The sequence below is a fragment of the Octodon degus genome, unplaced genomic scaffold (assembly GCF_000260255.1).
Source record: "Octodon degus isolate 3935 unplaced genomic scaffold, OctDeg1.0 scaffold00285, whole genome shotgun sequence".
Lineage (NCBI taxonomy): Eukaryota > Metazoa > Chordata > Mammalia > Rodentia > Octodontidae > Octodon > Octodon degus.
In genome coordinates, this window is record NW_004524861.1 from 882,251 (window position 1) to 895,317 (window position 13,067).

Below are 13,067 nucleotides of genomic sequence, written 5' to 3' on the forward strand. Positions count from 1 at the left end.
AAATAAATAAAATTTAAAAAAAATAAATAAAACTACATGCATGTGTGTGTACAGAGGGAGGGGTGGATCCTACTTAAGAGTACCTACCATAAAATCTAATAAAAACAATCAAGAGTCATGGGAGGCTATTTTTATAGATGACATAAAATCATCCCAGATTTGCGAAGGAGCATGACAGGTTCCTGGACAGGCACATTTGAAGCGGTAAGGGTCTGTTAGGTGCTGTGAGGGTTTGCCTGTGATCTATGTACTCAAATGCTAGAAGCCTGGGCCCCATGAGGTAGAGGAAGAGGTGGAGAAACCCAGAGAGCAGGGCCTGGTGGGAGGTGGAGGCCTGAGGGACCACTGTGCTTCTCACGGGACCCCAGTCCATTTCCTGGGGTGAGTTGCTACGCAGAGAACAAGCGGACACCAGAGGTTCTCAGCGTCCTGTCTCGCCTGAGAGCTCTCCTCTCACCCCTGACACCCTCCATACTATGTACCAGCCAGGGGCCCTCAGAAAGCCAAGCAAATGGCGCCCTCCAGTCTTGAACTTTCAACCTCCACAACTGAGAGATAACGAACTCTTTCTCCTTATGAACAACCCAACCCTTGGTTTTCTGTCAGAGCATCAGAAAACAGACTAAAGTGGAATCATGTAGCCAACCCAGAGCAATTTATAAGTCAAATAAAATGAATCCCCATCACAATTTTCCCAAAACTCTTCCCAAAAGTCTCTTATAGAAAAATTAAATATATAAGTATAGCTACATCACTAATTTAAAGAGACTTGTCTTATTCCATAATAATTAAAATAATGCTACAATGTTTAGACATAAAAAATTTATATTGAAATGTAGAAATTTAGCTTATAAAAATGTAGAAATTTTGCTTATAACAGGAAAACCTCTGTTCAATAGATATGAGTCTGTAAGTTAGCATTTGGAGAAAAGATAATTAGCTAATGTAGATAAATAAGTAATTAGTATATCTGTGTAAGTGGATTTCAAAGAGAAAAACAAGCAAAACTTGTTTTTTGCTCACTTAAAAATATTACAGAAATATATGAAAAATGTTTGTATAAACTTGGGGTAGGAAACACTTTCTAAAATCAGACACAAAGGTACCATGTGCCTCCTATTGAATGTAAATTATACCTTAATAAAAATTAATACTAATGGCTGGCGAGTTAGCTCAGTGAGCTAAGTGCCTGCTTTGGCAAACACAGGGGCCAGGGTTCGATCCCAATCCCACATGCCATGCCGGCCCTGCTCCTAGGGTGCACTGAGCCAGCAAACAAGTCCAAGTGTGGTGACACATGCCTGTAATCCCAGTGCTGGAGAGGCTGAAATCAGGAGGATCAATATAAATCCAAGATGTGTAGTGAGACCCTGTATCAAAATACATAAATGAAAGCCAAAAAAAAAAAATGACTATTAGAGAAAAGTAATACCGTACTGGAAAAAAATGACAAATTCAACTACAAAAATATCCTGAAAGTGTAAAATACATCTACATTAAAAGAAAACATAAAATGTAAAAGTCAGTAACAAGCAGAAAGAAATGTTTGTGCCACAAATAATATCAAAGACTGATGATCAGAAACACACACACACACACACACACACACACACACACACACAGAGCAGAAAGATAGAAACCTAATTATGGACAGCCATAATTATAGACAGGCAATTCACAAAAAAAAAATTTTTAAGCAGTCCATAAACACAAGGAGAAGCTACAACCACATTACTAATTGAATGGACAAGAGAAATTATATTTATCACATGAAATATAATAATTGAAATTAAAATAATGTAATTCTTTTCCCATCATTGTGATAAATAATGGAAAAGAGGAGCAATATTGATTGGTCATGAGGCTTCAGGGAAGGAGACACTCTCTGACAATGATGGCCAGAGTATAAATTTATAAAGTATCTTTGGCAATAGAGTTTTGACTTTATCTAGTAAAAATTTAAATATGTGTGGCTTTCAGTGCAGCACAGTGTTTCCAGGAACCAAACCAGCAGGGACAGTTGGAAACGGGAACAAAACTGTTCACACAATCATTGTGCTGGTGAAAATTGGAAGTTTCCTAAGTGTTTAAGCCTGGCTCTGTGTGTGTGTGTGTGTGTGTGTGTGTGTGTGTGTGTGTGTGTGTGATTTCAGGCAGTTTGATCCTGTCCCACTACATGACATCATTTACAGAAAATGTACAGAGAACCATCTACTTCAAGCTTTTGGTAGATGTCACATTCTGTTCAACAGACACATATTAGGAGATTAACAAGTAATTTCAGAATGAGCTTCAGGTATTTCTGTTTGAAATAATATTTGGAGTAGTTTTTTCCCCCTTAACATTTATAGTATAAATGCTGTAGATAACAGCAATCTAACAGGCAAAAAGCAAGTTTTAAAAGTTCCATACTGAATATTAAAAATAAAGACACTTCTTTTCATTTTTTTCTTTTTTTAAGGTATTATAATGTAGTTTCTACTATCTTAGATATAAACAAAGGAGAACAAACAAAAGGACAATCTTTTTTTAATGAACAAAGAAACAAGAGAGTACAGTCCATGACTCACACTCTGAGTAACATTCTGGCTATCCTTTAATCTCATGATGCACAGTGTATTAATTATTCTGATTACTTTTTATGAAATTTTGTTTCACCTTTTCATAATGCTAAGATGGGTGCTTTTCATGTCTCCTTTATGCATATCTAGCTGTGGTACATATTTTTTTTCTAAAGGGAACTACTACAATAAAAGCTTAGGCCTTAGCTTCTATATTGGCTTTATATTTATTATTATTTATTTATTTATTTAATATAGGATCTTAGTTCACAGCTTGAACTCATAATGATCCTCCTGTCTCAGCCTCCCCAAGGCTGAGATTACAGGCATGTGCCACCATGCCTGGTTTTGGTGGCCGGCACAGCATATCTGGTGTTCAGAATCCAGCACAGCATGCAGTACTGGGTTTCAAAACCGGGTCCTTGAATTTGCCAGGAAGGCACTTAAACTGCTGAGCACTCCCAGCACTCTATGATGACTTTAGATTTTTATACTGTAATAATTTTGATGCTATTTGTCACTAGATATAAATACAACATAAAACATAATTTTTAAAAGTAAAAAAAAAGGGCCAACCAAATAAATCAGTGGATTAAGGTGCCTGCAGGCAGGCGCAGGGGCTGAGGTTTCGATCCCTGGACCTGCCATGTCGGCCCCATCCCTGGGGCACACTGAGTTGGCAATTGAGACTGGGTGTGGTGGTGTGTGCCTGTAATCCCAGCTTTTGGGAGGCTGTAAACAGGAGAATCACTGAGTTGGATGCAGTAGTGAGACTCTAAACACCCTGTAGACCCTTCCCTAAAATCAATCAATCAATCAATCAATCAATGTAAAAAAAAATCAGCAATAACTATAAGTCCTTGCTGGGCTCTACCTGTACCTGTGTGGTCATATATCAGTAGAAAAAGGACTTGCAAGCTCAAAGGGGACTTTCAGTCGGGGTGGGAAAGAACAGATTGCCACTTTTCACGCTTTACCTTGTCTCTTTCACCCATAATTACTCTTTGCATCTTTCCTACACCACAGCAGAAGGGAAAAACTGTGCAGTGACTACAAGATTGGGCCAACCTTGTCCAAACCAGAATCCCCAGGGTGCCCTTGGAGCAGGGATTCACATAGGTTAAAGGAAGCCTGATGGGAGAAGAAGGGAGATGAGCCCTCGAATGAAGATGTGCAGGTGGAACAGGCTAAGGAAAGAGACAGGCTCTCACGGATGGTGACAGCGTCTACCTCGGCCCGCCCAATCCAAAACACCCACTGCCTAAGGTGCTTGTGTACCCACCAAGAAGCACTTCGGGTAACCACAGGCCAACAGGGCTCTTTAGAAGTTAGAAGTTTTCTTTTAAAGATGATTCACTTCCCTAAACTTCCTCATGCTCAGCTCATAAAGCACTATGCCCTCCTCCCTTCAGCTAAGGTGAATGGAGAAAATGCTCAGGTGCTGGCCCAGGAAGTCAGAGGCCAGCTTCCTTTCCCCAGGGTAAGAGCAGAGGACAGCTGCGGAAGGCAGTAGGGAAAGAGGGCTAGAGTTGTCTGTTTCTCACTGCGTCCCTTCTCCTGTCTTCTTTACCTAAAGGCCCCTGCACCCTGCAAGCAGTAACACGGTGATTGGTCATACTCTGAGGCCCCTCCGTCTCCTCAACGTTTGCCAAACCTCATGTGTCTGGGGGAGCAGCCAGCATGTGGACCTGAGTGACCAGAAACTTCTGTGTGTCCCTCAAGCAGTAACTGAGGGTCAGCCTTGAGCCACGCATTCACTGTCACCTTCATTAGCATCCTCAGAAGGCACACGGGAAGGTTGTAGAGAAATAGAAACAACACACCTAGGAGAGTGTGTCACCAGCTTCTCTCAACCCAGTTAACATGTCACAGCTAAGCATCGCTATGATGGAGACCAAGACATGGGAGAAAGCATTATTCAACGCTGGTGAGGATGGAAATTCATTAATTATTCTAGAAGTCAATTCAGATCTCTGAACTGTATCCATCACTAGGTGGGGGAACTCTTGGGCCAATATGGTATTGTTAGGACTTCATCCTAAGGACAGGGACATTTGTTGAAGCTAACTGACCAGGATTTAGCATAGCTTACATGTCCAGTAACAACAAGTGAGAAGTGAAACTGTGGCATATCCACACCCTAAACACTATTTCACTCTAAAAATCATGCTGGACTGATATTTAACAAAAGACAACATGTGGACTGTTCAGTAATGTCAGAAAAGCCAGGCCTAGAACAGTATTTATGTTAAGAGGGACATGAGATTTTGAGCTTTTATTTACATGAAATTTACGAGAGGACTTATACTGAACCTTAGGTTACATTGCAACGGAGACATGGAGAGTCATTTTTATTTTCTTCTTTAAACCTTTTCAGTAGTTTTCCATGTTTTCTGCGGTTGAGTTATTTCTGCAATAAGAAACAATCAGTATATGGAAATCAGGAACAAAGTATGAGAGCCTGCCCTCCTCTCGCAAGTGCTCTGTGCCAGGAGCTGTTCGTGACTCTCTGGGTGAGAGTCACCCTCAGTCTGCAGGGAAGGAACTCGCTGCCAAGGGACGAGAGACAGGGAATGGCCCTTGCTTCAGGGAACCGACAGTGAAAGTCAGCCTCGCTTCAGGTAAAAACATGTGGAAAGATGCTCAGGACTGCGTCCACAGTGAAGGGCAAAGGGTGGAGCTGTGGTACAGGGAAACCCCAAGCATCAGTTTCCTCTCCCATGGATGGTTGGAAATCCAGTAGAAAGAAGAAAGTAAAACAAATGTGAAAGAAACAAAAATTATGGGCCAGAAGGACTGGAGAAAGGGAGAGAAACATGTGTCTGGAGGACGGGGAGCCTATTCCTAAGCATCTCTGTCACTCCTTCTTAATATTCCAACCCAAAGCCTTTACCTGCAGAATTGATCACTGCACCATTCACTCCAGTGTTTGGTTTTCCCACAACCACTATCAACAGGAGACTGGGCTTTAGGCAAACAATGTCCCTGATGATGAACAAGACACAAGGCCTAGAGAAAGGTGACCTGGGTAGACAGCTGCAAATCTGACCCCAGTCCTGACTGGAAAGGAGATGGCAGCCACGCCTCCCCTGACCCCTTTGTGAAGAGCACGGCCTACATAGGCCTGTCAAGCTGCAGGCCATTTACTTAAGGGTAACTCTCTTTTGTCCTCTGTCCTCTTTTGTAGCCCGCTGAAATCATGGTCATTGTTTCCTGAAGCGTTGTGCCTTCCCACCAACAAACCACGGCCAGCTACAGCCTGAGCCTGGGCAGACCTGTTGAGGGAGGCAGCAGTATGCGAGATCAGAGCCACTTCCAGGTCAAAGGTGGAGGGAGCAGGGTGGCAGAGAGAGAGACAGCTGGAGAGGAAGAGGAAGAAGAAAAGGTGCAGTGAGTGAGCAAAGGGGAGAGGAATGGGCAAAGAAAGAAATGGGAGGGAAGGGGCAGGAGGGAAAGGGAAGGGAGAAGAGAGAGAAAAGATGAAACGGAAGAAGTCTTATTTCCAGTTAAATCTTCTGTGAATGTTCTAGAAGGAACTGGCTAGAGTCACTGAAGTCAATTTGCCTAAAATAATAAGCTAGATGGGTTGGTGAGATAGCTCTTTGAACTAAAGCAAGTGCTTAGGCAAGCACAGGGACCACAGTTAGATCCCCAGGGCGGGCGTGGAGGTGCACACCTGTTATCCCTGTGCTGGGGAAGCTGAAAGCAGAAGATCACCATGAGTCCAAGCTGTATAGTAAGGCCCTGTAACAACCAAATATAATAATAAAAATAATAATAATAAGCTAGATGGACGTGCTTACTTGAAACTTACTTTTTATATGTTCTAAAGGAAGAGCTTTATTACTGCCAAGAGATTTAGCATACAATTCCAGAATGTACTGTGACAAGAGGACAAAAGTTACATTAATCACACACACACACACACACACACACACACACACACACACACGCAGGCCAAGCAATATTTCGTGTTTTCCCATCAGCCTCTGTATTTTTTATGGGATTCTTTTTGTTTTCTCTGCCAAGATACATATTTACACTAATAGTCATTTGTTTTCTTGAATTAATTTGCTAAAGATGAAAAAAATGCCCATTTTAGTTCACACGTCACCCTGTACTTGCTCACATTACAATACTGCAAACTCCAAAGACAAGCAGCTGCTTGAAAGACCACCTATCTGAATTATGTCACTTTAACGTGCTCCTTACTATCTAGTGCACTGACAGTACCTTGCATGGTTTAGTTTTATTCCTTAAGAAAAGCTTATCAGCCAGGCTTGGTGTCATGCCTATAATCCTAGCACACTAGAAACTGAGGCAGAAGGATTACAGTGAGCTCAAGGCCAGCCTGAGGACTCAATGATACCTTATCTCAAAAAATAAAAAATAAATAATGAAAGAGGAAGCTAAAGCAAAAATAAAAAGCTTATCAAAACAATATCATTGAAGTCTTTTAATATTACTTAGTATTATATATAATGGAGCTAGACTATCTTGCATAGTTTCATACTCTATGATCCTCTAGATCTTGTGCTGAACTAAATCCAAGTTCCAAGCCACCAAAGATAATATTTTCATGCATTACAGAAAGCCTATGACTCTGGCAAGAGGTGTCCTCCTTCTTGGGTCTCTGACAGCAAAGCACAGCAACCCTCCAGGGTGGCATTGAGAGGCCACAATGTCCAGAGCAGTGCACGTCTACTGTCCATCCTCAGGGAGGGGTGCTGCCTCTGGCCCTTGGCCTCTTTCCTGAAGGATTTTTTAGCCCAAGCTTGGATCACAATCACTGTGTGATGCATCAGAGCCACTGCTTGCCCTGTTTGGGGTTTTGCCAGTCACATCAGGGCTTCCTGGCCAACATGGGCCTCTCTGTGGCTGCCCCAGCGAGCCCAGCCAGGTTGAGCAGAGCTGGGCCAAGCTGTGCTGTAGACCAGGTTCTGGTGGGGAACCCTCCCTCAGCACACTCAGCTCACCTCTAATCCTTGGGCTTGCTGAGTGCTCCCAGATGGCTGCCAATGGTGAGGCCCTTTCCAGAGCATGCCTGGCTGCTGAGGAAGCCCAGGGAGGTCCAAAGAACTTCGGTGGGTTCTGCAGCACCTGGAAGCAGACCCTGTCCCCAGCCTCTGTGGGAGTCAGTTTCTGGAAGCTCCTTAGCAAACCCAGGCAGGCCCCAGGGTTGCCAGAGAACCTAAGACCTCACTTACTCCCACTGCTTTCCGGATCCTCCACACACCTCACCTCCTACTGTCTCCTCTAAGGCAGCCCAGCACTCTGCACTGATAGCCAAGGTGGATCTCTGCCCTCTTTCCACAGTCCCTGCTGAATGCAGTCAGTCCTCACACCCTAATGAGTATCTGGGCACACCCTAGCAAGCACACAGTCAGTCTGCTCCCACAAAGATTTCCAGTAGAGATAACATAGACCCCTGCATGAAGGTCCTGCTGCACATCCACCCCACTCTCCCCATCTTACCTCTCATCTCCGTGGCTGAGGAGCCGTTGGACCAGGCTGTCCACTTGTTCCGGTGCTTGCTGATCTCCTGCACACGGCAAACATACTGGCCCTGGTCGGCTGGCTGCAGCATTAACACTGACAGCCTGTACAGCACCCCACACTGCTCTTCCAGCAGCCGCAGCCTCCGGCGGTGCATACTGCGGCTGAAGTTCCCATAGTACTGCACGGCCCGGAGCTTGGTCATCTTCACCATCAAGGCCTCTGGGCTGTCTGCACCTGCGAAAAACCAGCGCACGGCCAGCAGGCTGTCCTTGAGCCTCTTCTGGGACACGTGGCACAAGAGAGTGGCATTGTCCCCCTCCAGGTAGTCAACCACAGGCCCTGGGGACACAGTGACATTGAGAGCCCAGCAGACCTCTGCAGAAGAACAAGAAAAGGGAAGGGGTGAGTGAAATCCTTACTCCCCACAGGGACACTGTGCACAGCCCAGGAGCCCACAAGGCCTCAAGGCCGTGGTAGCTCCAAGCCTATGTGGATGGAGTGGGCAGTCCCATGCTTCCTGCTCATCCCTCCTTGGTCAGATGGTTATCAGATGCGGGCTCTCCTGTGGAATATTGGGGTTCCACACTCTCATGTTCAGGTGATCCCATTCCCATGGCTGCCAAACAATGACCACCTGGCCAGATATTGTTCGTAAAATTATAATTAGTCACTGGCATTTAAAATTCATCAGACTCCACAAAAGAATCTGCAGAGCTGGAATCACTTGAGAACACCCGGCCCATAGCCATAGTTGCAGCCAACATCCCAAGGCGTGTAATCATCAATGTGGGAGCGCTGGGGTCAGGCTGCCCTCTCTGACCTCCTGTCTGCCACAGCCTTGAGCTCCCCTTTCCCTTCCTCTGTCTCCAGTCAGGGCAGATGTGCAGAAGGAGCCTGGCAGGTTCTAAACCTGCACATTGGGCTGGAGCAGCAGGGATGATTCAGCCTCAAGACTGGGTTCTCAGAGTTAAAGTGCAGGAATGAAGATGCCTCAGGGACAGGGAAGGAAGAAAGACTGCACCAGTGCTCCAAAACATGCTACAAAATTTCAGTCCTACTCATTACTTCCTGTCCTTTTGTTTGTTAGAAACCATTTGAGGCTGCCCACCCTGGCTCAATTCTACCCAACAGCTGACGTGTGTTGGAGCTGTCCCAACCCACTTGGCTACCCAGATCAGTAGACCTCAGAGAGGCCGAGTGTTGTGACTTTTTCCAGGAGCCACTGTCCAGGGTGGCTACACTACCTTGGAGCTAACAGGCACACCCTTCTCATCCTACGGCTTGAGTGTTTTCTGCTAACATTCCTGTACTGGAAAGTTAATCCCCGAAACCACAGAGTGATAGTATTTGGAGAGGGGGCCTTTGGGAGTGATCAGAATTAGAGGAGATCAGGAATGTAGACCCAGGATGGCATTAATGGCTTTACAAAGAGGGGAAGAGAGTCCCAGAGTAGTTAAAGGCATTGCCATTCTATAAATTATCTGGTCTCGGGTGTTTTGTTATAGCAACAGAAAGCCAACTAAGAAACTCTGGCAGATAGAGTCAAGAGAGGATCTTTGCACAGAATTCTGGAGACTGCAATTTAGGCTGTCCTCTCACCAGGTTCCATGTCCCCACCTCCCTGCATTCCAGGGTAGCACTTCCACTCAAGGACACACCATACCCTGTCCACACAGCCACAGCAGCAGGCATCCCAAGTGGTCATTCCAAGTCACAGCTTCAGACCCCCAATATCTATTCTGATCACAGGACAGAGGTTGGGGCCCAGATGTCAGAGTCACCAAAGCCCTTATCCCCTGGTCAGTAATGCAGTCATACAAAGAACAAGGAGACCAAAGAAGTGGAGAAAGTGTGTCTGTATATTTAACAGGAAGGGCAAGGGTTCCTGAGGGGCCATGAGGGTGCGCAGAGTTGTCATAGAAAAAGCACTCTTTCATGTAAACCACTGGCAATGGATCTTAGTCTGCTTTAGGTGACTAACAACATAGTACTACAGATTGAGTAGGATCTAGTCCAAGTACAAGAGGCAACATCTGGTGATGCAGAGCCCTAGTGTGGCACAGGGCATCATGTGACCAGAAACTGGTGCCTAAGAGACCTACTCCACTGGCTTTTACGGCAAACATCCCCTTTCCATAGCTTCTTAGCCAATTAACCCATTAATGAGAGGAACAACGGGCTAATCCACTTAGGAGGGAGCCCTGATTGTCCCTGAAAGTCCAGCCTCTTGACAGAAATTAAACCTCATCTGGGCCTCAGAGACAAGCTGTTAATGCACAATAGTCACACTCTTCTACAGCTTTCACACACCAAATGCCTTGAGCACCCAGATGTCAGGGTCAGTTGTCCATCTTTCCAGCTCTTTCTCATCTCCTAGGAGCCAAGCACCGGAGCACAGGACTCTCCAGAGCAACCCAACAACTTTGACAGGAAGTGCCTCTGTCCCTAAGGTAGCGTTCACAGGAGAACCAATGGCACACAGCATCTCTGGGGGCCAAGCCTCAGGAAGCCACACCCTGACAGCAGAGGAGACAAAAGCCAGGAAGAAACCAGGCCAACACTCAGGTAGGCTCTGAGGCCCTGAGGAATAAGTGGGAGGTCCCCTCCACATCCACAATGATGGTGAACAAGGCCACCACAACAGACACCTGGAAATACAGATAAGTAAAGCCAAGGTGCCCTATGCTAATCCCGGGGAACCTGTGAATGTCACCTCATGAGACAAAAAGCATTTTATGGGTGTAATTAAATTCACATTCCTGGACTGCAGGGAGTGAGTGTGCCCTGCCGCTGGTCCTCCCGTAACAGTTCCTCTGCTGTCAGAAATCACTCACACAGGGTAAAAGAGGAGAAATCAGCCCTCTCTTCCTTCCCCTCTCCCACCTGGCATGCTTCTTATGCCTGGCCCTGCAACACTCTACTGATGACTGAGTTCCCATGCCAAGGCTCCCTAGAGTGCAAGGGGCATCTGGGACTCCCCACTCCAGCAGCCACCAGGGGCAGGCAGCAGAAGCATCAGCTGGTTTCCAGAACCCAAGGCCAGTCCCTCCCCCTGAAGAGCTCCCACAGGGCCCAGGGAACTGGGAAGGCAGGAAATGGAAACTGTGGATGGGAAGTCAGTGAGTGGCCTGTGCCCCACGCTCCTCCTATTAATGCTGCGTGAAGAAGGGCTTATTTACAGTCACTGCAGCCAAGAGGATGCGCCAAGCACTGTAGCTCCCAGGATGGCCTGGACAGACAGTCACGTTGCCAGCTTCCAGGACACACCCTGCTTTCTCTCTCACAGCACCCTCACTTCCCAGCCTTTCTTCTCCCTTCTTTTCTCTGACAAATGGCTAAGGCACCTGTTTCTTCCATCGCAGTGTAAAGAACCTCATTATGTGTCCCACAAAAAAATTCCCATGTAGAAATTCTAACCCCAGCACTGAGTGTGACATTGCATGTGGAAATGGAGCCTGTAAAGAGGAGGCTAACTCCACATGAGGTCCCGAAAGCGGGCTCTGCTCCAGCATGTCCCTGTGGAAAGGGATGAGCACAGAGCCCACGCAGAAAGGAGGCTCGCGCTGGCAACTGCAAACCGACAGAGGCCTGAGGAAGCAGCACAGCTGATAGCTGTGCCCAGGCTCTTGGCCTCCAGAACTGTGCACAAGTAAATTCTTCTTGCTTAAACCCCCATTGGGGGTGCTCTGTCCCTGCAGCCCCAGCAAACAGACACAACCTGTTGAGTGTAGCTGTAACATTCAATGAAATAAATCAAACACACAAGCTTAAATATTGCGTGGCTTCTCTTATACGAGAAACCCAAAGTACAAACAAATTAAAGAGCAAACTAAAAGACAGGCAGCAGGAAACAGAGAGATAAATCTTTTGTGAAAAAGGAAGGGGAGCAAGAGATAGAAAAGGAGGAGGAGAGAGGGGATACAAATTGGATGTTAAAGGAAATGACACTTGTTATGTACACGTACCAGCTTCCCACAAGGAATGGTAATATTATATACTGCAAACATTCACTGAGAAGAATTTTAAAGTTATTCACACCCACCTTTAACACCAGGCATTTGGGATTGAAACTGAGATGGCAGGGTCCCCCCACCCCAGCTGGAAAGGTTAGCTGGAGGTCACAACTGTTCAGTTGCAAGGACTCCCCCCAGCAGGGTTGGCCCCAGCACCGAGCTGTCAAAGGCAGAGGCCTGACCTCAGTGTAGGTGGCTTCATGCACTGGGATCTCAAGGAGGAAGAAGTATGGAGGACCAGGCCTGGCAATGAGCACAACGGGATGCCCATTTCAGTGGGGGGTGGAGGTGAGGAGTTCTGGTGCATAGACCTAGAATACATAGGTGGCAGGTGTGTTGTTGAGGTCCACACAACGAGTAAGGTGGTTCTGACACAGGAAGACAGAACCAGGGGTCCCAAACTTTTAGCTCTCAGGGTTCCTGAGGGCTCCTAGAAAGGAGACTATTCTTGACCCCTAAACAGTGTCTATCAGGGTACCCTCTCTGACAGTCCCTGGCATCAGAAAGGCAAGGGTAACCATTCGAAGAAGGGATCCTAGTGCCCACAGTACCCACTGCGTGACAGCTGCTCCACACAGGCCATGAGAGGGGTCCTAGCCTGGAACCCAGCCCAATGTCAGTCATTCCAAGCCAAGGCAGGAGCTACAACGATAAGCAGCGCTTCCCGGCCCACTGAGGATTCACCAGAAGTTCTTCCCTTTGTAGCCAGGGGACGCTGGGTGTATCTCTCCCAACTGGTGTCCAAATCCCTCCTCCGCCCGTCCTCAGGAGCAGGGTCACCCATGGGGAATTACTACCCTCTCCCAGTGGGTCATTTTCCTTATTTACGAAGCAAATATCAAATAACTTAGAGGTTATGAGCAGTCTGGGCCCAGGTTTCCCGAGGGCTCACATTCCGATTCTGCCTTTATTAAGGCCTGGGCCCGTGCCTCAGTGCCCTCACCTGCAACAAATGGTAACAGCACCAAAAGAACTAAGTTAGTGTTTTTTGAAG

At 46.4% G+C, this 13,067-nt stretch overlaps 1 protein-coding gene across 5 annotated transcripts in view; it reads right to left on the reverse strand.

Moving 5' to 3' along the window:
* The window catches only part of Vstm4 (V-set and transmembrane domain containing 4), an 88,759-nt gene that overhangs the window by 74,959 nt on the left and 733 nt on the right, over nt 1–13,067 (reverse strand). For all 5 annotated transcript variants that reach the window (XR_002819296.1, XM_004646963.2, XM_023707257.1 and 2 more), the window contains exon 2: nt 8,037–8,435. Coding sequence is in view for 4 of the 5 variants with exons in the window: in XM_004646963.2 (XP_004647020.1) it covers nt 8,037–8,435 (399 nt within the window). In the remaining variant the exon portion in view is untranslated. The remainder of the gene's footprint in view (nt 1–8,036; nt 8,436–13,067) is intronic.